The sequence below is a fragment of the Argopecten irradians genome, chromosome 15 (genome assembly GCF_041381155.1).
Source record: "Argopecten irradians isolate NY chromosome 15, Ai_NY, whole genome shotgun sequence".
Lineage (NCBI taxonomy): Eukaryota > Metazoa > Mollusca > Bivalvia > Pectinida > Pectinidae > Argopecten > Argopecten irradians.
Genome location: NC_091148.1, coordinates 33,591,551 through 33,618,954, shown reverse-complemented (window position 1 = coordinate 33,618,954; position 27,404 = coordinate 33,591,551). Strand labels below are relative to the sequence as shown.

General features: G+C 36.6%; 1 protein-coding gene across 1 annotated transcript in view; it reads right to left on the bottom strand.

The window, feature by feature from the left end:
* The window catches only part of LOC138309031 (adenylyl cyclase-associated protein 1-like), a 93,682-nt gene that overhangs the window by 8,336 nt on the left and 57,942 nt on the right, over positions 1-27,404 (bottom strand). Inside the window, exons 8-11 of the mRNA XM_069250132.1 lie at positions 1,655-1,859; positions 1,135-1,316; positions 659-782; positions 183-265 (exon numbers count right to left, since the gene is read on the bottom strand). Coding sequence (XP_069106233.1) covers positions 183-265; positions 659-782; positions 1,135-1,316; positions 1,655-1,859 — 594 coding nt within the window. The remainder of the gene's footprint in view (positions 1-182; positions 266-658; positions 783-1,134; positions 1,317-1,654; positions 1,860-27,404) is intronic.

Sequence of the window (27,404 nt, the reverse complement as noted above, 5' to 3'; positions counted from 1 at the left end):
CCTAACTGGTCTGTTAACCAACAGAAGGACTGTATCACCAAATACACTATACCCCTAACTGGTCTGTTAACCAACAGGAGGACTGTATCACCAAATACACTATACCCCTAACTGGTGTGTTATTCAACAGGAGGACTGTATCACCACTATATCATTTAGATAAGTCAGACAGCATATCTTACCTGTCCTTTCACACTCTGACAATTGATGAACTCCAAAGATGACACAAGGTCATCAAAAACCACGCCCACTTTCTTACAGGTATCTGAAAAATAAAGATAATGAAAAACATATACATTGAAACTGTACAGGACTTCTTTCTTACAGACATGTAAATGTATGTGGACATATATGCACACAAAATTTGAAAAAACTTAACTTTGATTTAAAATAGTCAACTCCTGAACTTTAGTCTACAAGGTCACTACACTGTAATGACCTTGATAGCTGACCTTTGACATTTAGAAGTTTCTACATTAGAAATGACTGTAATTATTATATAATATATATATCTTGTATAAATCTCCATGTTAGAACAAATATTTTTCTCAGACATTAATCTTTGATGTTATCTAAGAGTTAAATTTAATATTGACAGTCAATCTTCTTTTTACAGCTAATAAGATGATTTTTGTCAAACATACAACCTTGACCTTACCTACGACAATGGAGTTGACCTTGCCCTTGATCTGGATGGTTGACTTCTCACATTTGTAGATATACACGGTCTGGTTGATGGCAGTTTCTGTGATTTCAATTTTGTTGTTGTTGATTTGGTTCTCCTGAAAATAAACATTTACAAACCCATAAACCATAAATTACATAGCTAGGGAAGACAATACATAAACATTTGCTTGTCATGAAAAAGTCTATTTACTCTTTACAGTCATCTGGAGGCAAGAATCCCTAAATGTAAACTTATTTTGTAACTTTAAATCATCAAATGTGACCTTTGAACCTTAACCACTAAACTTAACAAAGCATACAACATTTTATGACATTTATTATGAACATTAATTGAGTCAAAGGTTATGTTAACTTTTACCTTTATACCTTGACCTTTGAACCTTTACCAGTATAGAAAATTTACTAAACTAAAACTACTGTAAGAGAGTAGAAATTCGCCACACTTACCACGACCCACTTCTTGTTGTTCTGTAACTCGAGGACAGGAGGTTTGGCGGCCTGTTTCGTGACGGGTTTAGGAGCGATCTGGGGTGCAGGCTTAGTGGTGGTAGAAGCCTTGAAGGGAGCTGGACCCTGTCTGAGGGCTGGATTCTTATGGGTCTTCATATTGTCTGTCACCTTCTTAAGGCCTGTTACAAGTAAATCAAATACATCATCATCAGTTTAATGTTATTTTGAATGATATCAACTTCTTTTTATTGAGTGTGAGAGTGTCAATTTATACTGCAGTATATAAGAGAATTTTTAAAAATTCTGAACACTTAAGGATTCATGGTGGCGATCATAGAATTCTCAAAAAAAATAGGAAACGGACTTTTACAGTTAAATATCATCAGCTTTTTACTGTGTGTAAGAATAGGCATATACCAGGGGAAATAATCCAGTATCATCAGCAGATATGACAGGGGAGATAATTAAGCACCAGGACAAAGAAAACACTGTATGGGGACAGTATTATACAACTCGCCTTTTGTGATATCGGTGCCCTTGTTCAGGGATTGGAAGAGTTGCGCCCTGCCGTCATCCTGGTCACTCTTTACTGGTGCTCCTCCCTCAGGGGCCTCGACTGGTGGTGGTGGGGGTGGTGGTGGTGGGCCTGGGGCCGGAGGGGCAGGGGGGCCTCCTGCAGGGGCTGGAGCTTTTCCAGCAGAGAAACTGGCAGCATCTCCGCCCTATAATATACAGATGAAAATAGAGGGTTTACAACACGACTTAATTTAATTATCATGCATGGGGTCATAGGCCATACCAATCAGATTCCATGGTTGTTCAGATATATTTCACTCTAAAACAATAACATCTATATCATTCAACATTGACCCCTAGTTATGGGTTGTTCTGTATTCATGAATTCATTCACCCCTGAAGACACATTTTAACTCTTGTTTGAAAGGCTGGAACAGTTCATTATCAACTTTTTAGGGTGAATGAGTTAAAACAGTTTATGGTTAGTAGGGGTTAGCCTTTTGAACTCATAGAAAACCATAATTTTTATTAATCAATGGGCAGTAACTCTGCATAATGATCAATGAATCAATCCTAACAGATTTAACCTAAAGAAGGATTACCGGTAACCCAACTTATTATCCCTGTTTAACTGAATAATACGTCGGTACTACAAATTGAATTTATACTTTTCTTCTGATAAGATTTTATTTTAAAGATTTATGGAGTCTTTCAGGAAAACAAAAAAACAACAAACAAACCCATAATGCCACAATATATAAAATTCAGTTTCAACAGGCTGACAACTTAATCCACATTTTATACTTTCAATGACAGCACCCATCACCTCCCAAACTACTGGAGTAATAAATGACCACTCGGCCACTAAATGGCCTAACTCCCTGCCTATCCACTCAACAATAGAGATAAAACTGACCAGTTCACTCAGACTGACCACGTATCTATAGAAATTTCAATGGTCAACATTTGGAATCCATTAATCACACAGAATCTCTCAGTTATTATCTCAGATACTTTCAAACCTCGAGGTCCTTGAGAGTTCCGATAAAAATTAGTCACCATGGCAACCAGATTTAAAATCTTCCAAATGCACACAGACTTTGATAGCAGTTAAACATTTGTTATCATTATGGTGAATTTCAGCAGATTATAGATGTGAACTATTCCAATTGTAGAGAAAAGAATTCAACACCGAGATTTTTATCTCAACAGAAGGCATATTTTTTGAGTGAAGTAAACATTTCAATAATTCTCAAGCACCTGCCAACAGATTATAAATAACTAGAAAACCAAAATAAATTTTGGAGCCAAACAAGTAGGCCAAAAGTAACCGTATGATTCATAGAACATTATCACACTCTTATTTTTACTTATATTTTTATTCCCAAAACTTTTTTAATTACAAATTAAATGGATAATCTATAAGTTTTATGTTTCTCCCAATCAAGACACACAGCTGTAGGTGGACATTGCTACTTGTGGAGATGTATTGATGATATGTTACAGAATCAACATCATCATACACTGACACATGACACACACTTAGGAACATGTTGCTATGTATATCATATACATATGTACATGTGATAAAACACAATACAATGTAAAATGTTTTCAGTCTTACATACTTCCTTGATTTTTATCTGATAAAGTGATTTATTTCCCTTTAGAATGTTGTAACATATCTTCCTTAGTCCGTATGTGTTATTTATGACAGCCACTGTGAATGAGGGATTAGTTGATTTTGTATTTACATATTGTATAGGTTTGATTTCATCAAAGTTTATGATAAACCAAGTATAAATCAATCCACATTTTATTGATACATGTATATATACTGGTTGAGACAAAACATATAATTTATGATGCAAGGGTTATCTCCCCTCCTTCACAAGATTTTCTTAATGTTTCAGAGAAGATATGGACGAGAGACATGTTTTGCTGTTGTCAGGAAGTAGGCAGATGGGGAATATGGATTATTCTAATCAGTGTTTAACTTATTATCAAGGAAAATACCTCGCCTATATGTGCAGTTCATAATTCATGTTTGGACTAAATGTCTATAATTTGAGAGGCTGTAGTATATATACAATGTAACTGTCACAATGTATACCCTCCTCATTGATACTGGCAGAACAGAAAACTTTAACTATTTAAGTATATATACAAATGTAACTGCCACAATGTAATACCCTCATTGATACTGGCAAGAACAGCAAAATACTTTTACAAGTGATATTATTCTCACATTAAAGTGTAGTCCCACATGAAATATACCATGGAGGAAATCCAAAAGGACACACCATCTGCCACGTGATACCAACATTATAATGTCACACAAGTATATACATCAATAAGGTGTACAGTAAAACCTGTCATAGAGACCACCTCTGTATAAAGATCAACCTGTGGAATAAGACCATTTCACATGATACTGATATTATAATGTCACACAAGTATATACATCAATAAGGTGTTCAGTAAAACCTGCCTTAGAGACCACCTCTGTATAAAGATCAACCTGTGGAATAAGACCATTTCACATGATACTGATATTATGATATCACACAAGTATGTACATCAATAAGGTGTACAGTAAAACCTGCCTTTGAGACCACCTCTGTCTAAACCTGTGGAACACCTGCCTATAAACACCATTTTCTTTTGTCTCCTAGGTGTTTTTTATAGACTATAAAATATAAGTAGGTATTAAAACTAAAATTTTGTCATTGCTATATTTCAAAATTTCCCACCGATTTGCTTAAAAGTAGAAAGCCTTTTTTCTTTCTATATTTTCCAATGACTAATTCATTCAAACATTTTTGAACTCCAGAAGTAACATTTTTGCCCACCATGAGATCTCCCTACATTCCCCCACTTTTTTTTTTAATTCCCATTCCCCCACTTTTTTTTTTAATTCCCAGGCCATGACTTATGTTAGCGGCGTTCAACAGCTGTTTAAGTCGTGTGGAAGTCTTACTTATTAATGTAACAGGCCCTCCGTGTGTAATTTTAGGCTTACTTAAATCCAGACTAATATGTTATGCTTGGAAACAACTCTTATTTATACTTACATCTTCATAAACAATGGAGAAATTGGAATTGTTTTCCTGGCGGAGAGTCATCAGGTTTTTGAAAATATTTTGTGTGGGTATATTATAACAAGTTGTGTTGTATGTGATGGGAATTTATGGAATAGATCTCCTGCCGTCTGTCAAACAGATAAAATAAAAATGGGTAGACTTATAAAGATACATACATCCTATCCTAAACTGGATTTTAATTAGCTGCATGGCGACGTTGTCACCGAAATCGCTTTCCTATCACCTATATACTAACATTTAGTTACAGTTAAATTTTTTATTCCTTTGATTTAGTAGCTTGTGGATTTATCGTAATACATAACACATGTGAAGGTTATCTCCCTTAGACCACAACCATGTTGACCTATTGTTTCTCTGCATTGAATGAAGCAAAAAGTTCCAGGGTTTGAAAATAAAGAATCAAATAATGTATAAATTTCTCCAAACAGGATAACATTGATTTAATTAAATCTAAAATTTAAGTAACCTCATTTTGTAACTTACGTCAAAGCAATTGACTTCAGTTTTTGATTATCAAATAAACGGTGCGAGACCTTGATAAGAAAGGCTCTTAGAGGTTACCAGGCCAATATTTAATTGGCTGAGCTAATATGTGGATCTTAAAACAGTCAGAAGATAGATTACATTATTTCTATCCCTCTCATGGACACCGGCTCCAATAAAAAGCCATTTCTTTCATTAAGAAAACGTTCATCAGATATTATTTAATTTCTATACAGTGTTTTTAATTAGATTAAAAAATATGTCTCACTGGGGCAAGATTATCGAATAATTTGATAAAAAACCCATTCTATTCAACCTTAACAATACTGCAGATTTTTCACCCTAGTTTTCAACAATGGAATAACCCATGTTAGTAGATGAAATGGTTTATAACTGTTCATAGGGTGTGCAGGTTATAAACTCTAGAGTGACTTTCTTTTGGAAGTTCTGGTATTTGTGGTACCCATGGCCATATAACAGGAAACCCCATAGATATCTCCACGTGTCTTTTCCGACCAGATCACAGCTTAGGCCCATCTGGTCCCCACCGGCTCAACTTCTTAATTAATTCAAAATTTTAATGTTCTAATTACTATTACCTCAATGCACTCAGAACAGCAACTATACAGAATCAATTTTTTTGTAAAATCAAATTTTTATTATGAGGAATGAAAAGGTGATTACATGATTAATCAGAGACATATTATTATATCTATATTTCTAAATCAATTCTTCAGTAATGTCATAGCAAAAAAAAACCCAGTTATATCATGCACAATAACAAATAACAGAATGACTTAAATTAGAAATGTGTATAACATGAATATCTCCGTACTTGGATTAAGTTGTAACAGAGCAGGATAGAACGACATGAAAAACACTAAAAGCCTCCAATTCATGGCGCCGCAAATATACTAAACTTAACAAGTCAATAACTTCAATTTCTGCTAGTTTAGTCATTAATATATACCAGAAGATAAGTATTGATATTCCTGGATAGATTTGCTAAATACGGGGCTTTTTAAATAGTCAAAGTCTAGCATAACTTCTCCACCCAATTGGTTTTAATTTTCAGGAAAATATGAAACATTGATAAATCCTGGTGAATAGAGGAAAACCTATAGATAGATACCAATAGAGCCCCAGGGATATGTATGTTGTATACCAGCTCCACACGATTTCCTTTCCGATCCAGGTAACTGACCTCCTCTAATAGGTTACAGAACTTCACCACAGGCAGCCAATTGTAACTTTATTTTTCCCAGATTGACTTCAAAATTTGGCAGTCAACGTTAAATTCTTGCAAAGATGAACCAATTACCAATGAACAATGAGAAACAAAAAACTTGAGAGTTCGTCTTCCACGAAATTGAAAGAGCATGGTCTCTGTCTTGATTTGTTTCTCAGATATTTTGTCAAAAATTGATGGCTTATTTTTTCAACCTGACTACGTAGCTTTGCAAAGAATTGTTATTTATTTCCGTGAACATTTGCCAGAAAAATAGGAACTTAGACATTCTTTATTGGATGATACGTAAGCTCTCCTCTACTTTTTGTCAAGAGTTGAATGAAAATATTTTTGACTTTTTTTTCAAATAGACAGGCACTGTGTATTGCAATATTGTCTTCGAATCAAAAAGGTTAGAATTAAAGCACTGTTGTAGGACAAGAACTAGAAAATTATTTTTCGCTGAAAAATAGAGATTTGTTATAACCTATATTTACAAACTGGTTTTTTTTTTTACCTCAAATTGACAGTAGCTCAAGGGTCTGACTGACCAAGATTGTGACAACAAGACTTTCCTTGACCAAGAGTATACAGTAAAACATGGTTATAACAAACCTCTGGAGACCAACAAAATAGTTTATGATATACATATCGTAAATATCTTTTAGGGACATTGAAAGGGAATAAAATTTACTACGTAATAACCATAAATTTGTTGTAAGTGTGTTTGTTATAAATATGTTTTATTGTAAAATAAAGGTTTTCTATGATTAGGATCTTGATGGAACTGACAAATTGGAGTAACCTTTATGCTCTTACAGTACATCTTGGTCAAAACTTTTAAATTCTCTACAAAAAATTGTAGCTCGCTGTGAATCCCGAGAATGAGAAAAGAACTTTTTACCGATCCATAATAATTAAGAGCAGAAAAACCGAAGTTCACCTGTGATCTGTTTTTTTTTAAAAGGTTAAAATGGAAGCCGAGGACTTGGCCTATCGCCCTTGGCAACCTCCTTTGGCATCCAGTTAAATGATTCAAAATAGCGTTAAGTAAGGCCAACCGTCTCTGTACAGCTTTTAATTGAGTGACACAGAAGACAAATTATGCGTAAAATACATCAAATTCTTTGAAAAAAAAATCCAGCTAAAATCTTGTGCCACTGTGAATATTATTGGAGTCACTACTTAATGAAACTAAATTAATCATACATATTTCATGAAACTAAATTAATCATACATATTTCATGGTTTAAGACATTGCACCAAACATTAATGAATGGAAAGACAAAACAATAATTTAGTGGAATATAAAAATTGATATATTATAAATATTGATTATAATGCCCCCCCCCCCCCCCTTTGTTGAAGGTCATGGTGTAAAATCACTGTAAACCTCCCCTATCCACTAAATGAAGGGTTAGGGGAGTTAATTTGTGTCAGGAGAGGCTATAACACACTGACACCTACAGGGTCCCTTCAAGCTCCATCAACTCCCTATAGGGATCAGTGAAGATGGAATGACACCCCAGGAACCAATAATGACCCGTATCCTCTCTACACGGGTTATTGGAGAATCAGAGTAATGACATTTACCATCAATCTATAGAACTATAAATATAGGTCTACTGCACTTCAGTACAGGATATTTCTGTTTAGATTAAAAGGTTGTGATGTATCTAAAAAATGATAGATCCTGACATAGTTGCCTGTTTCTGTTACTTCCTATCATTGCCATGGTTAAGTTTCCATGACTACCTGACATTTCCATAACTACCCTACATTTCCATGACTACCCGTCATTTCCTTATCTACCCTACATTTCCATGACTACCCAACATTTCCATAACTACCCTACATTTCCATGACTACCCAACATTTCCATATTTACCCTACAATTCCATGACTACCTGACATTTCTATAACTACCCTACATTACCATGACTACCCTACATTCCCATGACTACCCTACATTTCCATGACTACCTGGCATTTCCATAGTTACCCTGCATTTCCATAGTTACCCTACATTTCCATGACTACCTGACATTTCCATAGCTACCCTACTTTTATATGACTACCTGACATTTCCATAGCTACCCTACTTTTATATGACTACCCTACATTACCATGACTACCCTACATTACCATGACTACCCTACATTTCCATAGTTACCCTACATTACCATGACTACCCTACATTTCCATAGCTACCCTACATTACCATGACTACCTGATGTTGCCATGGTGGTCACTCCTACCGACTGAAGTCTTTGATCAGTGGACCCAGGTTACAGGAACTCTGCAGCAGCTTTAATTGATTACAGCTCTTCTAACAGCTGGTCAAAACTAGAGCACTTAACCCTCCACAACAATCCACTGGAATTCAGTAAGTGTTGTACATGTGAAACCTTTGATTATAAGTGGGGAACCATTCACTGATGGGGCTGGGAGAGGGGAATGAGGGATGGGGCAGGGAGGGGGTCAATTGGGGTCATAAACTTTTAAAGAGGCTTTGTTTTCACTTTCTTGATATACTAAATTTCTAAGGATTTCATGTAACGTTTTATTATATTTTTTTTGCTTTTAATTTTTTTTTAGTTACATTTTAAGTATTGCAGCACAAAATTTTGTCAGAAGCTTCATAATTCATATAAATTAGATTATTTCCTTTCTCTTTTTTTATTGCATATAAAATTTACATGACATAGGCTTTCTGTGATTTTTGAGAAAATCTCTAGAAACAAATAGTGGACTGACAGATATGATAATAAGAGCTGAAACAATCTACTGTATTTCTTTGATCGACCTGTTGAATAAAAACACATCCAAGACATTTCACTGTTATAACCCCTGCCTGAATAGTGAACTAACATTCCTGCAAGAATCACCAATTATTTAAAAATAAAACATCACCTTGATTCTTATCCTATTCCAATTGGAACATGTTACAAAATAGTTCTACCAATTCTCAATAAATCTCGAAAAATTATAAATTCCTTTTGAAATACGAAACACATCATCTTATCTAGGCGTCAAAACAGACTTTAAACCAAAAACTGTGTTACATCTCAAGAGATGACTTATTGAAGAACAAATTCTAAATGATCAGGATAAGAGCTTGTACTGTTTCGAATGAAAAAAAGGAGGCCTTTATAGAATGGAGGGCAATTCAAGGTCACGCATCAATTGGATTCAAGAACTTATCAAGTACCAGCGACCTAGTTAGAACTGTTTTACTATTGAATATTTTCAAATAAAATCAAGGATTCTTTATTTTTGTCCATTACTGACATTACTAGATGGGATCTTTTATTTAAATAGAGTTATGCCCCTTTGCTTTGACCTTTAACCTTTGTATTTAAAGTTAAGAAAGCACTTTGAAAAGCAGGATTTTCAAAAGACAGTGTATAGACGAAATTAAATGATTTAATCTGAATCCCATTCTTCTGCAGGACTACCATAACAAATGTACTTTGAGAAACACTAGCTCTATACTTGAGACTAGGGTTGAGACATAACTAGCTCTATACTTGAGACTAGGGTTGAGACAGTTATAACTAGCTCTATACTTGAGACTAGGGTTGAGACAGTTATAACTAGCTCTATACTTGAGACTAGGGTTGAGACAGTTATAACTATCTCTATACTTGAGACTAGGGTTGAGACAGTTATAACTAGCTCTATACTTGAGACTAGGGTTGAGACAGTTATAACTATCTCTATACTTGAGACTAGGGTTGAGACAGTTATAACTAGCTCTATACTTGAGACTAGGGTTGAGACAGTTATAACTAGCTCTATACTTGAGACTAGGGTTGAGACAGTTATAACTAGCTCTATACTTGAGACTAGGGTTGAGACAGTTATAACTAGCTCTATACTTGAGACTAGGGTTGAGACAGTTATAACTAGCTCTATACTTGAGACTAGGGTTGAGACAGTTATAACTAGCTCTATACTTGAGACTAGGGTTGAGACAGTTATAACTAGCTCTATACTTGAGACTAGGGTTGAGACAGTTATAACTAGCTCTATACTTGAGACTAGGGTTGAGACAGTTATAACTAGCTCTATACTTGAGACTAGGGTTGAGACAGTTATAACTAGCTCTATACTTGAGACTAGGGTTGAGACAGTTATAACTAGCTCTATACTTGAGACTAGGGTTGAGACAGTTATAACTAGCTCTATACTTGAGACTAGGGTTGAGACAGTTATAACTAGCTCTATACTTGAGACTAGGGTTGAGACAGTTATAACTAGCTCTATACTTGAGACAAGGGTTGAGACAGTTATAACTAGCTCTATACTTGAGACTAGGGTTGAGACAGTTATAACTAGCTCTATACTTGAGACTAGGGTTGAGACAGTTATAACTAGCTCTATACTTGAGACTAGGGTTGAGACAGTTATAACTAGGTTGAGACAGGGTTATTATAACTAGCTCTATACTTGAGACTAGGGTTGAGACAAATGTACTTTGAGAAACACTAGCTCTATACTTGAGACTAGGGTTGAGACAGTTATAACTAGCTCTATACTTGAGACTAGGGTTGAGACAGTTATAAACTAGCTCTATACTTGAGACTAGGGTTGAGACAGTTATAACTAGCTCTATACTTGAGACTAGGGTTGAGACAGTTATAACTAGCTCTATACTTGAGACTAGGGTTGAGACAGTTATAACTAGCTCTATACTTGAGACTAGGGTTGAGACAGTTATAACTAGCTCTATACTTGAGACTAGGGTTGAGACAGTTATAACTAGCTCTATACTTGAGACTAGGGTTGAGACAGTTATAACTAGCTCTATACTTGAGACTAGGGTTGAGACAGTTATAACTAGATCTATACTTGAGACTAGGGTTGAGACAGTTATAACTAGCTCTATACTTGAGACTAGGGTTGAGACAGTTATAACTAGCTCTATACTTGAGACTAGGGTTGAGACAGTTATAACTTAAACTGGTTACCTTTTGTTATAACATAAACAACATGAGATTCCAATTTATAGCTCAGTAGTTCAGAATGGTCCAAACTTTTCTCTGTTCAATTAACATTTTCAAAAACAAATATTGGATAACGAATTCATTATGTGAAATCTCCTTCTCCAAGAAAGGTCAAAAGTTCAAACTAATTAAACAGAAGGTGAATATTTTAATTGCCTCAGAGTGCACTGAAGCATGTTTGCTCTCCAAACCAGCAAAGATCTGTTGCCTGTTAATCCAGAAATGCCACTTTCTAAGCCTGAAAACTCCCAACCTTCTATCATGTGTGTATGGAAAGTGTCATGTAAGTGTATCAACCAATTATACAGCCTTTTTATATTCAAAAGTTCCCCACTAGATTTTACTCCAACACCTCGTAAAATATCTTCAATGAATCTTTCACAGCTATATTTGTTTTAGAATGTCAATCTTATCCATCTTTTTAAGTATAATTAGGATAAAACTGATTTTTAAAATATCAAACCAGGGCAGATAATTTTAATATTAATTCAGCTGACATATTTCTAATTCACAACTTATGGTATGTGGTCCAAGCTAGTTTCAATGATATCAAGCTCTAGATTATCCTACGGTACTTCTTGTACCTCATGACAGAAGAAACATTTGTACAGATTTAACTGACATGATACCTAATGTGAATTTAAACTTTTTTACATTCCCATAATTATAACAGGCCACCTGTCCAGTTGACCTAATTAGTTGATTTAGAGAAGATTCCCTGCTATAAGTGATGAAGTTTTTCCAACCCTGATCTAAATGTTCCGCTCCATTAGCCACACAGATAACTTTCACACTCTGTCACGTCACTTTTCACTTACTCCACCGTGTCATCTAAGTGCACATCTTTATTTACAATCAAATTCACTTTTACATTTTAATTAGGACAAAACCACCTGCTGGTTTCACTTTGAAAATTTCCCTAAAGTTTTTTTTTTTAATTTTAATTATTCATTTCAGATAAAAATACCAAACTTTAAAGTGATTGTCTTCAGTTGAGTTGTTCTCATTGAATTAGTACTCTGTCCTATAAATAGTTTGTCATTTGGAAAAAAATACATGGGGAGATAACTCTACGACAACATTCCAACATTGTCTGTGACCATGATTACAATTAATTTATCAAATGAAATTTAAAACTTGGCAAAAACAATCTCCATTTAATCTTTCGCCTCCAAACAACAAAAAGTTCAACTTTACCCTGTAATTATGAAAACTTCTTTTATCCTGCTCCAATCACAGTTTAGGTTGACGGCAAATATTCCAATAACAACTGAACACAACGTCGTTCTGGGAAGTGTTTACTTATTGACAATTATCAAGAAAGTACAGAATTATATCTTAGACTTATCTATGCTGTATTTTTTTTTCATATATCAGTTTTTATTAACTTTCTCTGTCAAATAATAGCAAAGCAGTAAAGCAAAAGGTTATATTGAAAATTTAAAAAAAATCTTTGACTTTTTTTTCTCCTTTTAATATTTTGAAAGAATGCTTGCTATTCAAGCAGGCTAATGCAAAGGAAAGGGTTTAAGGAAAACATGACTATCTGTCTGTGTAAAATGAAATAAATTCATCAGAGGCAGATTTTTAAGTTTTGCTTAAGATCTATTAGGACTTGTATAGATATGATGAAATATTCTACATCTCTAGACTTTGCTAACAACTGTCATGACATTGTCAGGCTTTCGTTACCCCAAACCCTCCCTTTAATTATCATCATACAAGTTAAAAGTGCAGTGAAATCAATCAGAGCTTTCGTCTGAGATGTAACTTTCTCAAACACCCACAAACCATTCTCTAAACTCTTCAAGATTTTAGGAAAATTAATCAAACAGCTGAACGATTTGTTGACTTGTATATCTACCCCCATCCACCACCTCCTTCTCGGTTTTAAGCTATATCGTACCAGAAAACACTCCGATGTACTTTCACAAAAACTTTAAGTTCCTATCTGTGATTATTGACGGACAGGTGCTATGATTTTTGACATATAGGTGGCAGCACTGAAGTGGATATCCTTGCAGAGTGCATATTTGACAATCGAGTTAAACGAAACTAAATTCCGAGTTATTCATCTCTCCCTGATGAAGATAGTCCTAGCTAATTACCTCCCTTGGTAAGAGTTCTCCTGGCTTTATTATCCTGTCAGTCAAATGTCGGAATACTAATGGCAAAAACTGTTAAAAAAACCTCAACAATAGGCGCATGTGTTTTGTACTCTATACTTTTTTTGTTGTTTTTAAATTTACAACAATCAACTTAGTGATAATAAACTTTTGTCCGTATCAACAACTCGTCAATCACAAAACTTCAGGTATCAAATTTCTTTTCTTTGAGTCTGTCCTTAACGGTACAGGTCCCGATTTCTTGAAACAAAAGTTCAGACTTAAGTCAAAACTTAAGCTTTTCTCCTAAAGTAACTTATATAAATATGTTTGACCTAAGTCAGTTTTTGACTTGAGTTTGTTTCGAGAAATCGGGGCCAGGTGATCCATACATCAACATTGATGTACCTGTGGTGTATTTGTCCCTCTTTTGTGTTTTGTTTGTCTATAAAGACCACACAAGGGTCAAGTGGTTTTTATACCCAGGTCTACTAATGTTAAGATTGAATGCAATGTTCCTATCATTAAGTAGGAGGTCTTTATACACAGGTGGTCACTAACACAGGTGGTCACTTACACAGGTGGTCACTTACACAGGTGGTCACATACACAGGTGGTCACTTACACAGATGGTCACTTACACAGATGGTCATTTACACAGGTGGTCACTTACACAGGTGGTCACTTACACAGGTGGTCACTTACACAGGTGGTCACTTACACAGGTGGTCACTTACACAGGTGGTCACTTACACAGGTGGTCATTTACACAGGTGGTCACTTACACAGGTGGTCACTTACACAGGTGGTCACTTACACAGGTGGTCACTTACACAGGTGGTCACTTACACAGGTGGTCACTTACACAGGTGGTCACTTACACAGGTGGTCACTTACACAGGTGGTCACTTACACAGGTGGTCACTTACACAGGTGGTCACTTACACAGGTGGTCACATACACAGGTGGTCACTAAAGCAGGTTTTAATCTACTCCAAAGCCACCAGTATATAATAACACTTTCTGTATTATAGTCTATAGCCTAAGGATTAATGTGAAGTTTAGATCTAAATTTATGTTGGTTTGGGGAGGGTGGGGGTGGGGGGGTTCAGTAGCAGAAGGGGGTGGGGGATGGTGGAGGCATATACCGGTATAGGCCTAGTCTACTACCTGATCCCAATTAAATCTTTGATGAAATCAAATATTTGAAATGAAAATCTCCCTCAACCTACCTGTGACCAGGTTCGTTAGGGTACAGGTGTCCATGACACCATAAACACCAGTCCCTCACCTTTACAAAACATGTGGTTTTGGGAAGAACGTGGTTTTCAACGGTCCTATATCTTTATGACTGTCGACCACCCTCAGTCAGGCTTTTTTTTTTTAAATACCATTTGTAAATAAAAAAATTGAATGAATTACTATCTCATAATAGCATCATGATATACATACTGACTTCAATGGTTCATACATCAAGCATACAACGGAATATAGTACCTGAACAAATAAAAAAAAGCATCATTTCTTATTTCAGAATTTAATGTATTTCAAAATAGTAAAATAAACAATAGTTTTTCCAGTTCACCTACCGTGAGCAGACTACACTCTCCCGTTTCGGATTTTTTTAATTGGTAAATAATATACATTAATAACGGTAAAAGAAACGAAAGTAATTTCTATAAATTTTCCAACAGAAGAAATACATTGTGAGCATACAATCTCCGTTTCTTTTGGTTAATCATTTACTAGGTAAATGGACGAAAAGTAATTTCTATTTTTCAACGTGAAATTACCAGTGATGACTAAGATTTAGTACATCTGCAACGACTAGTTACATTTAGCATTGTGGTTTCTTGGTTATTTTACACTATAAAACACAATTTTAGAAAAAACACTTTCGTTTCTAATGATTCCTTAACCACACGCTTGGCGGTCAATGATGAGCCATGCGAGTGTGAGCCGTTAAACACGCTGTGTTTTAGCGTACAGGTATATGTCCCACAATTTAAAAGTGAAACTAATTAGGAAGCGCCTTGAGAGGATTATTAAAACAAGTATTTTATTTGCCAGTCATTTGTTGTAGTATGTTCACATAGGCCTGAATCCTGCATAATATACGATTCTTGATATGTGCATTTGTAACCAATCACGTGATTCGACAATCCACAGGCTGAATTTCAATTGTTTTGTATCCATGTTTATACATTTATGTAATTGTTGGGTTTTTTTTATTTAAAATTTTGACTAAAATTAAATTCGAGATAGCGACTATTTTTTTCTCTCTGAATATCCGTTCTAGGGACCGACGCGAATTGACTTTGACACAACGGTACCGAGTTTCGAGTCATCGAAATTCGAGTCATCCGATCTTAAAATTACATACACAAAGAAGAGACAAAAAACGGGACTTGAAAATTAATTCGCGACTCAACCGTAATTTCGACTCAAGCGATTTTGAGATAACGAGTTTCGACTGTAAGTCAGTATCATAATAATTTCTCAAAATAATGCCTTGGTTACAAATTTCACTTGGTTTCAGGATAAAAGGTTGACAACATCGTAATACCTTGTCATCCTGAAAGATGTGTTTAAGGCTAATAATAATTTGAAGAAGAACAAGAAAAATAATTTACATATTAAAACAACATTTCCATAACTTGATATGAGGATGGACTACCGTCTTAAGTTGAAGATCAAACATAAACATAAGAGGATAGAGTAAGGAAAGTGTTGAATGTTTGTTTTAACTCTTAAAGAAAGTAGGAACTCGACTATGTCAAAAATGTAGTAGGCTTGTTAAAGGTTAATATTTTTTTCTTTGAGCACAAGAACAGGTTTACTTCTGAAAACACACAGAATGAACCTGAGACAGATATTTATTTTCACAACCTAAAATATCAAATATTGGCTAACTCGTCAGTGTGTGGTTGGTTACTTTCTACTTTAACAACACACTGTTTCCTAAGTCCAAGCTACGTCATACCTCCAACTCCAGGAGAGCTCAAATTTGATGGGTATTTGACCCACAATGGCACAACAACCCGCCCGTGTGGTACTGGGATAAATTTCAGAAAACAGATGTCGAGTTTTAATAAACCAGACATCCAGATATTTAGATTTATGAATGAAAATATTATCATTTCAGATTTCCCGGCCCTAGCAGAGTTCAAACCTATCTGTATTAAGTCCAAGTTTCTGAATGGCATCTGAGAGTTTCATTAATCCATTTTTCTAATTTTATGCAAGCTGTTGAAGTAATGATCGTATCTGTAAAAACTCCTGCCAAATAATAAATGCTGCAGGGCTCAAAAGATACCTGGACAGATATTTTTCAACATTCCAAGCAGAAAATAGCACAAAATCATCACAAGTAATTTTGTTTCTTACTGGCTAACTGAGATGAAAGTCAGATTTTGTAAGACACGAGAAAAGTCCATCTTGTTCAGACTGAGGGTTATCATATAAGCCTGCTATGTTCTAGGTGTTTTTTTCACATATGTAAAAGTTTTTGTTCCACCAAACTGCATTAATTAACCCAACCAAACAAACATTTTGGGACCACCAGAAAATTCTTGTTTTAAATGTTCAGAGTAAATCTGTGTGTTTTAATACTGCTCTGATGCTGTTAAACTCATCAACAAGCTAACAGAATTGAATCACTTCTTCTGGAAAATCAGGTGATTTACACAAACTTTTAAAATAACAAGTTATTGAGAAAATAAAGTCTGCCTTTATACTTACTGATCAACAAAATAAATTGTATGTAAACTACATTACTGACTTACAAAATGAATGTTTCCATGGTTACATAGATCACTGTCATGATAACTTTGAGAACCACTATGGGAACCATGGAATCCCCAATCATTTGCATGGAAAACCCAATAATTATCATGGAAACCACTATCATTCTCAAAGAAACCCTAATCATTTCCATGGAAACCCCAATCATTACCATGGAAACTCCAATCATTACCATGGAAACCCAAATCATTTCCATGGAAACCCCAATCATTACCATGGAAACCCCAATCATTACCATGGAAACCCCTATCATTACCATGGAAACCCCAATCATTACCATGGAAACCCCAATCATTACCATGGAAACCCCAATCATTACCATGGAAACTCCAATCATTACCATGGAAACCCCAATCATTACCATGGAAACCCCAATCATTACAATGGAATCTGTGAAAACCTCAATCATTATCATGAATAGAAATCTAAATGATAAGGCCTTGAGAAATCCCCTGAATACATCACTTTCCACCCCTTCCGCGCTGAAATTTATTACAACTTTTTAGAAGCTCCACCATAAACCTCGTCCTACACCTATTTGTTAGCTCCACCATAAACCTCGTCCTACACCTATTTGTTAGCTCCACCACAAAACCTTGTCCTACACCCTATTTGTTAGCTCCACCATAAACTTCGCCTACCACCTATTTGTTACTGCAGCCATAAACTCACCTACACCTATTTGGTTAGCTCCAAACCACAAAACCGCTCGTCCTACAACCTATTTGTTAGCTCCACCAACCAAACCTCGTCCTACAACCTATCCTATTTGTTAGCTCCAACCCACAAACCTACCTCGTCTACACCTATTTGTTAGCTCCACCATCCAAAAACCTCGTCCTAACACCTATTTGTTGTAGCTCCACCCATAAACCTCGTCCTACATACCTATTTGACATGTATTAGTTAGCTCCACCACCAAACCTCGTCCTACAACGATTTCTATTTCCTACACCCCTATTGTTTAGCATCCACCTAAACTCGTCCTAAACCTCGTCCTCGTCTACACGCAATTTTGTTAGTCCACAATAAGCTCCACCACCATTAAAACCTCGTCTCCATTCACCTATTGTTAGCCACCATCACACCATATTGTTAGGCTCCCACCACAAACCTTGTCCTCCACCTCCACTAAACCTCCTCCTACACCTATTTTGTTTAGCTTCCACATAAACCTCGTCCTACACCTATTCTATTTGTTAGCTTCTCACCATAAACCTCGTCCTACGCCTATTAGTTAGCTCACCATCTCGTCTACACCTTATTTGTTAGCTCCAACCTTGTCCTTCAACTATTTGTCTCACCATCACACCTATTTGTTAGCCTTTTTCCACCATAAACTCGTTCCACCAATAACCACCTCGTCTAAACCTATCTACACCGTCCTATTTGAGTTAGCTCCACCATTGTTAGTTTCCAACCTCGTCCTACACACTATTTGTCTAGCTCACATCCACCATGTGTTAGCTCCAACCTTGTCCTACACCTATTTTTGTTAGCTCCACCATAAACCTACGTTAGCCTACTTGTCCTACCTAATTTGTTAGCCTCCACCACAAACCTCGACCTATACACCCTATTTGTTAGCTCCACCACAAACCTACCACCACAAACCTGTCCTACACCTATTTGTTAAGCTCCACAATAATACCTCGTCCCTACACCTATTTGTTAGCTCCACCATAAACCTCGTCCTACACCCTATTTGTTAGCTCCACCATTAAACCTTGTTCCAACAACCTATTTGTGTAGCTCCACCACTAAACCTTGTCCGTACACCTATTTATTTTGCTACCACACATATAACCTCTCGGTCCTACTCCTCGTTGTTAGCTCGTCACCATCAAACCTCGTCCTACATCCTATTTGTTAGTTTCCACCCTGGTCCTAATATTTTAGTTAGCTAACACCTCGTCCTGACACCTAATTGTTAGCTCCAACCACAAACCTAGTTGTCCTACACCTGATTTGTTAGCTCCACCAATAAACCTCGTCCCTACACCTATTTGTAGAGCTCCACCACAAACCTTCGTCCTACACACTATTCTGTTAGCTCCATCCATAAACCCTCGTCCTACTCACCTATTTGTTAGCTCCACCACAAAACCTCTGATCCTACACCAATTTTGTTTAGCTCCACCACAAACCTCGTCTCTACACCCTATTTGTTTAGCTCTCACCAAACCTGACTATACCTAAATTTTTTGTTCGTCCTACAAACACTCGTCTACACCTATTTGTTAGCTCCATCACCTCGTCGCTAACCTATTTGTCTCACATACAGTCCTATTTTGTTAGCTCCACCACAAACCTTGTCCTACCCCTATTTGTTAGCTCCAACATAAACCTCGTCCTACACCTAATTTGTAAGCTCACCATTAAACCTCGTCCTAGCACCTATTTGTGTTAGCTCCACCATAATACCTCGTCCTAGCATTCCTACTTATCTGATTAGCTCCACCATAAACCTCGTCCTACACCTATTTGGTTAGCTCCACACCACCTATTTGTTAGCTCACCACAAACCTCGTCCTACACCTATTTGTTAGCTCCACCATAAACCTCGGTCCCTACCACCTATTTGTTAGCTCCACCACAAACCTCGTCCTACACCTAATTATTTGTTAGCTCCACCAGCAAACCTCTGTCCTACACCTATTTGTTAGCTCCACCAAACTTGTCAAACCCTATTTGTCGACTACACGCTACAACTTTTGTTAGCTCCACCACAAACCTTGTCTCTACACCGATTTGTTAGCTCCACCATATAACCTCGTCCTACACCTATTTGGATGGACTCCACCGTCTTAAGTTCCCTACACCCCCCATATTGTTCAAACATATGCATAAGAGATAGAGTAAGGAAAGTGTTGAATGTTTGTCTTAACTCTTAAAGGAAAGTAGGAACTCGACTAGTGTCAAAAATGTAGTAGGCTTGTTAAAGGTTAATATTTTTTTCTTTGAGAACAAGAACAGGTTTACTTCTGAAAACACACAGAATGAACCTGAGACAGATATTTATTTTCACAACCTAAAATATCAAATATTGGCTAACTCGTCAGTGTGTGGTTGGTTACTTTCTACTTTAACAACACACTGTTTCCTAAGTCCAAGCTACGTCATACCTCCAACTCCAGGAGAGCTCAAATTTGATGGGTATTTGACCCACAATGGCACAACAACCCGCCCGTGTGGTACTGGGATAAATTTCAGAAAACAGATGTCGAGTTTTAATAAACCAGACATCCAGATATTTAGATTTATGAATGAAAATATTATCATTTCAGATTTCCCCGGCCCTAGCAGAGTTCAAACCTATCTGTATTAAGTCCAAGTTTCTGAATGGCATCTGAGAGTTTCATTAATCCATTTTTCTAATTTTATGCAAGCTGTTGAAGTAATGATCGTATCTGTAAAAACTCCTGCCAAATTAATAAAATGCTGCAGGGCTCAAAAGATACCTGGACAGATATTTTTCAACATTCCAAGCAGAAAATAGCACAAAATCATCACAAGTAATTTTGTTTCTTACTGGCTAACTGAGATGAAAGTCGGATTTTGTAAGACACGAGAAAAGTCCATCTTGTTCAGACTGAGGGTTATCATATAAGCCTGCTATGTTCTAGGTGTTGTTTTTACATATGTAAAAGTTTTTGTTTCACCAAACTGCATTAATTAACCCAACCAAACAAACATTTTGGGACCACCAGAAAATTCTTGTTTTAAATGTTCAGAGTAAATCTGTGTGTTTGAATACTACTCTGATGCTGTTAAACTCATCAACAAGCTAACAGAATTGAATCACTTCTTCTGGAAAATCAGGTGATTTACACAAACTTTTAAAATAACAAGTTATTGAGAAAAATAAAGTCTGCCTTATACTTACCAACAAATAAATTGTATGTAAACTACATTACTGACTTACAAAATGAATGTTTCCATGGTTACATAGATCACAGTCATGATAACTTTGAGAACCACTATGGGAACCATGGAATCCCCAATCAATTGCATGGAAAACCCAATAATTATCATGGAAACCACTATCATTCTCAAAGAAACCCTAATCATCCTCCCTATTTGGAAAGCTCCACCACAAACCTCATTACACCTATTGTTAGCTCCACCACAAACCTCGTCCTACACCTATTTGTTAGCTCCACCACAAACCTTTACACCTATTTGTTAGCTCCACCACAAACCTTGTCCTACACCTATTTGTTTAGCTCCAACCCCAAACCTCGTCCTACACCCCATTTGTTATGCTCCACCACTAAACCTCGTCCTACACCTCTCCACCATGGAAACCTCAATCCTACCCTATTTGTTAGCTCCACCACAAACCTCGTCCTACACCTATTTGTTAGCTCCACCAAAACCTCAATCCTACACCTATTTGTTAGCTCCACCACAAACCTCGTCCTACACCTATTTGTTAGCTCCCCCAAAAACCTCGTCCTACACCTATTTGTTAGCTCCACCAAACCTTGTCCTACACCTATTTGTTAGCTCCACCACAAACCTCGTCCTACACCTATTTGTTAGCTCCACCACAAACCTCGTCCTACACCTATTTGTTAGCTCCACCATAAACCTCGTCCTACACCTATTTGTTAGCTCCACCACAAACCTCGTCCTACACCTATTTGTTAGCTCCACCACAAACCTCGTCCTACACCTATTTGTTAGCTCCACCATAAACCTCGTCCTACACCTATTTGTTAGCTCCACCACAAACCTCGTCCTACACCTATTTGTTAGCTCCACCACAAACCTCATCCTACACCTATTTGTTAGCTCCACCATAAACCTCGTCCTACACCTATTTGTTAGCTCCACCACAAACCTCGTCCTACACCTATTTGTTAGCTCCACCACAAACCTCGTCCTACACCTATTTGTTAGCTCCACCATAAACCTCGTCCTACACCTATTTGTTAGCTCCACCACAAACCTCGTCCTACACCTATTTGTTAGCTCCACCACAAACCTCGTCCTACACCTATTTGTTAGCTCCACCACAAACCTCGTCCTACACCTATTTGTTAGCTCCACCATAAACCTCGTCCTACACCTATTTGTTAGCTCCACCATAAACCTCGTCCTACACCTATTTGTTAGCTCCACCATAAACCTCGTCCTACACCTATTTGTTAGCTCCACCACAAACCTCGTCCTACACCTATTTGTTAGCTCCACCATAAACCTCGTCCTACACCTATTTGTTAGCTCCACCATAAACCTCGTCCTACACCTATTTGTTAGCTCCACCATAAACCTCGTCCTACACCTATTTGTTAGCTCCACCATAAACCTTGTCCTACACCTATTTGTTAGCTCCACCACAAACCTCGTCCTACACCTATTTGTTAGCTCCACCATAAACCTCGTCCTACACCTATTTGTTAGCTCCACCACAAACCTCGTCCTACACCTATTTGTTAGCTCCACCACAAACCTCGTCCTACACCTATTTGTTAGCTCCACCACAAACCTCGTCCTACACCTATTTGTTAGCTCCACCACAAACCTCGTCCTACACCTATTTGTTAGCTCCACCACAAACCTCGTCCTACACCTATTTGTTAGCTCCACCATAAACCTCGTCCTACACCTATTTGTTAGCTCCACCACAAACCTCGTCCTTCACACCTGTCCTACACCTATTTGTTAGCTCCACCACAAACCTCGTCCTACACCTATTTGTTAGCTCCACCATAAACCTTGTCCTACACCTATTTGTTAGCTCCACCACAAACCTCGTCCTACACCTATTTGTTAGCTCCACCACAAACCTCGTCCTACACCTATTTGTTAGCTCCACCACAAACCTCGTCCTACACCTATTTGTTAGCTCCACCACAAACCTCGTCCTACACCTATTTGTTAGCTCCACCACAAACCTTGTCCTACACCTATTTGTTAGCTCCACCATAAACCTTGTCCTACACCTATTTGTTAGCTCCACCACAAACCTCGTCCTACACCTATTTGTTAGCTCCACCACAAACCTCGTCCTACACCTATTTGTTAGCTCCACCATAAACCTCGTCCTACACCTATTTGTTAGCTCCACCATAAACCTCGTCCTACACCTATTTGTTAGCTCCACCACAAACCTTGTCCTACACCTATTTGTTAGCTCCACCACAAACCTTGTCCTACACCTATTTGTTAGCTCCACCACAAACCTCGTCCTACACCTATTTGTTAGCTCCACCATAAACCTCGTCCTACACCTATTTGTTAGCTCCACCACAAACCTCGTCCTACACCTATTTGTTAGCTCCACCACAAACCTCGTCCTACACCTATTTGTTAGCTCCACCATAAACCTCGTCCTACACCTATTTGTTAGCTCCACCATAAACCTCGTCCTACACCTATTTGTTAGCTCCACCATAAACCTCGTCCTACACCTATTTGTTAGCTCCACCATAAACCTCGTCCTACACCTATTTGTTAGCTCCACCACAAACCTCGTCCTACACCTATTTGTAAGTTGCCTTCCTATGGAGAGGACATATGGGTTAATAATTACGAGATTTACATTCATGGAAAGTTGAGTTCGTAAATAAACAAGGGGAAGGTCCACAGAGTACTAGACCCCCCATCGTGTGGAAATCAACGCTGAAATGAGCACTTCCTGTAATTCTGATCTTGTTTGTGTATGTTTTGATTCAAGAGCATTTTGCATCCTGGCTGAAGAATGAAGTAGTGTTTTATTTCTGTTGTTACTTTATCATCATTCCATTTATGTGAAATCAGGATAAAACCATTTTCTTTGTTCCACTGTTCTCATCAAAGGTATTCACAGTCTGTGATGCACAGCAAATACAGGGAAATATTGAAACATGATTCAAGATGTAGGAAATTATACCATCGAAAATAACTTTCACAGCTTCGTACACAACTCGTTTGAAGTTTAAGTCTCTCTGATGAAGTGATTTAAAAGTCATATTTCAATATCCACAAATGTTAAGTTTGAAACAATAGGCAGTTTGTTCAGAGCTTAGTTATAGGGCTTTCACCAATCATCATAAAAATGATCAAAATAAATTCTTAAGGACTTAAAATTAATAACTTATAACAAAATTAACATCTAGACAAGCTACGACAGTAATAAATGATGGTGAACTAAATGCCTACCCCAAGATATTCTGAATTACCTCTTCCTTTTTAAAGCTCCTCCCGATCCCAAGGTTTTTCCCTTGCTGAAATTAAGCTGTGCTTTTTGTTTTGTTTTTTCTCAAATTCAAGGGATTTTCCTAAATCAAGGTATGTTGAGAAACGTCCAAAATATTGATGAATTTACAGCAGCTCAAAAAGTCTCCTGAGACAAGTTTTATTTCAGTTACAAAAAAACGATCTTTAATTAGGCAGTTTTCAATACAGAAATTTTGGACTGACTGAAAACATCTGTTTAATTTGACAGAAATTTAGTAGAAAGGTAAGCAGTAGCCTCCCTTTTATATTTGTTTTGTAATTTCCCATCAGATAGAGGATTTTATGGAGGCAAATTAAACGTCTAGAAAACAATTTGGAACAGATTAAGATTGTGATAAGCGGCTTCCATTTCTAAAACAGATGTTGTCTGGTGCAACATTTGATCATGTATAACTTATAATCAGCTGATGATAGTTGAAGATTTTCCCTCTTTTTTCTTGAGCGACATTCTTAATTCTATTGATGAAGTAAAAGGAGAAAGGATCTTTATTTAAACTTTTGAAGACTTTGTAAACCATGACTATGTGGAAATCCAAACATTCATCTTAGCTCTATAGCTTTAGCTTATCCATAAAACTACTGGAGGTTATGGGGGGGGGGAGGGGGGCAGAGATATTGCTTACTTTACATCTCGAATGTCTCATCCAGCCTCGATCTGGTTTCAATTTTGTGTAAAAAGATTTAACTATTTACACAAAGTCAATAGGCCACAGATGGACAGCCCTAAACAGAAGAAGTCAGGAATTTCCTCAAATCTCCGTCTGTTTATTTGGATATCAGCTCGAGAGATTTGGAAAATATTGGAAGAGTATAATTTGATCGGGAAAGATAACCTGTTTCCTATAAGAGTGAAAATAAAATAGGCTAAAATCAAAGGTCAGATTAACATAAACTTTGGATCCCAGTGCTAGGCCGACTTGGTGGTTAATAAGTCTAGGGCTTCCATCTGTAAAGGTCAACAGGTGTATGCTGGTGCAAGCCCCTTTGTTCATTTATTTTTAACAAATTTGAACAATTTGTTAATAATAACTTCTATTATTTACTTTCATTTAGGGCTCATGAACAGTTTCAGTCAATTCAGGTTTTGGAAGAAAAAAATTGGGTTTCCCTAAGAAAAAGCACAAACTTATAGCCATGAATTCAATATGGGTCTGAACACTGGAACCTCGGAGGTGGAAAGCAAGTGATAGGTTGTCAGACATCTACATAGTTTTCAGTTATAAAGATAAAACAAATGGTACTGTTTTGGGTCTATACATCTAAAAATTAATCTTATTATTATTTTCTATTAAACATACGAAAATTTCACTAGAAATGACATCACAAGTCTGGACTTAAAGCTGTTTTTATCAAGAGATAGAAAGGACACATTTTGTGTAGAACATTTCATTTTAGTTACATTTTTTACATGTGGCCAAGAAATAAAAGCGAAAAAAGCAAATAAAATAAAAAATGTCTGCATCTGAAAATGAAATATTGTACTGTGTTCTTATAAAACACCACCATTGTTTCTTTATGATTCAAATCATATAAGGTCTTATTCAAGTAATAGATATACGTAGACATATGGACACATATTAGCCAGTGTGCGGGTGATGACACGGTCTATTGACTCGCTTATGTTCCATAAATGTTCCGGTTCATTGGGTATTAGTGATGCTGGAGTCTGGATCCATCATATCATAGGAAGCAGAGAGTTACCTTATCATAATCCAATTTTCATAATTTCCTTGGCACAATGCATTTATTTACAGAAATAGATCTATTGTAATAACCTCAATTTGGCTACTACTGCTGTAAAATTAAAATTGGTTTACATTATAGCTTTAACATTTTATAGTCATTGAGTGCAAAATCGAGTATTTACTTTTCATCAATTTCTAGATATCATGTCATCAATGTCGTATATTCAAGGTATCCTGTCACCAATGTCACATATTCAAAGTATCATGTCATCAATGTCACATATTCAAGATATCATGTCACCAATGTCACATATTCAAGGTATCATGTCACCAATGTCACATATTCAAGGTATCATGTCACCAATGTCACATATTCAAGGTATCATGTCACCAATGTCACATATTCAAGGTATCATGTCACCAATGTCACATATTCAAGGTATCATTTTATCACTGTCACATATTCTAGGTATCATGTCACGTGCACCACTGTCACATATTCTAGGTATCACTTCACCAATGTTACATATTAAAGGTATCATGTCACCAATGTCACATATTCAAGGTATCATGTAACCAATGTCTCATATTCTAGGTATCATGTCACCAATGTCACATATTCTAGGTATCATGTCACCAATGTCACATATTAAAGGTATCATGTCACCAATGTCACATATTCAAGGTATCATGTCACCAATGTCACATATTCAAGGTATCATGTCACCAATGTCACATATTCAAGGTATCATGTCACCAATGTCACATATTCTAGGTATCATGTCACCAATGTCACATATTCAAGGTATCATGTCATACACATGTTCTAGGTATCATGTCACCAATGTCACATATTCAAGGTATCATGTCACCAATGTCACATATTCAAGGTATCATGTCACCAATGTCACATATTCAAGGTATCATGTCACCAATGTCACATATTCTAGGTATCATGTCACAAATGTCACATATTCTAGGTATCATGTCACCAATATCACATATTAAAGGTATCATGTCACCAATGTCACATATTCAAGGTATCATGTCACCAATGTCACATATTCTAGGTATCATGTCACCAATGTCACATATTAAAGGTATCA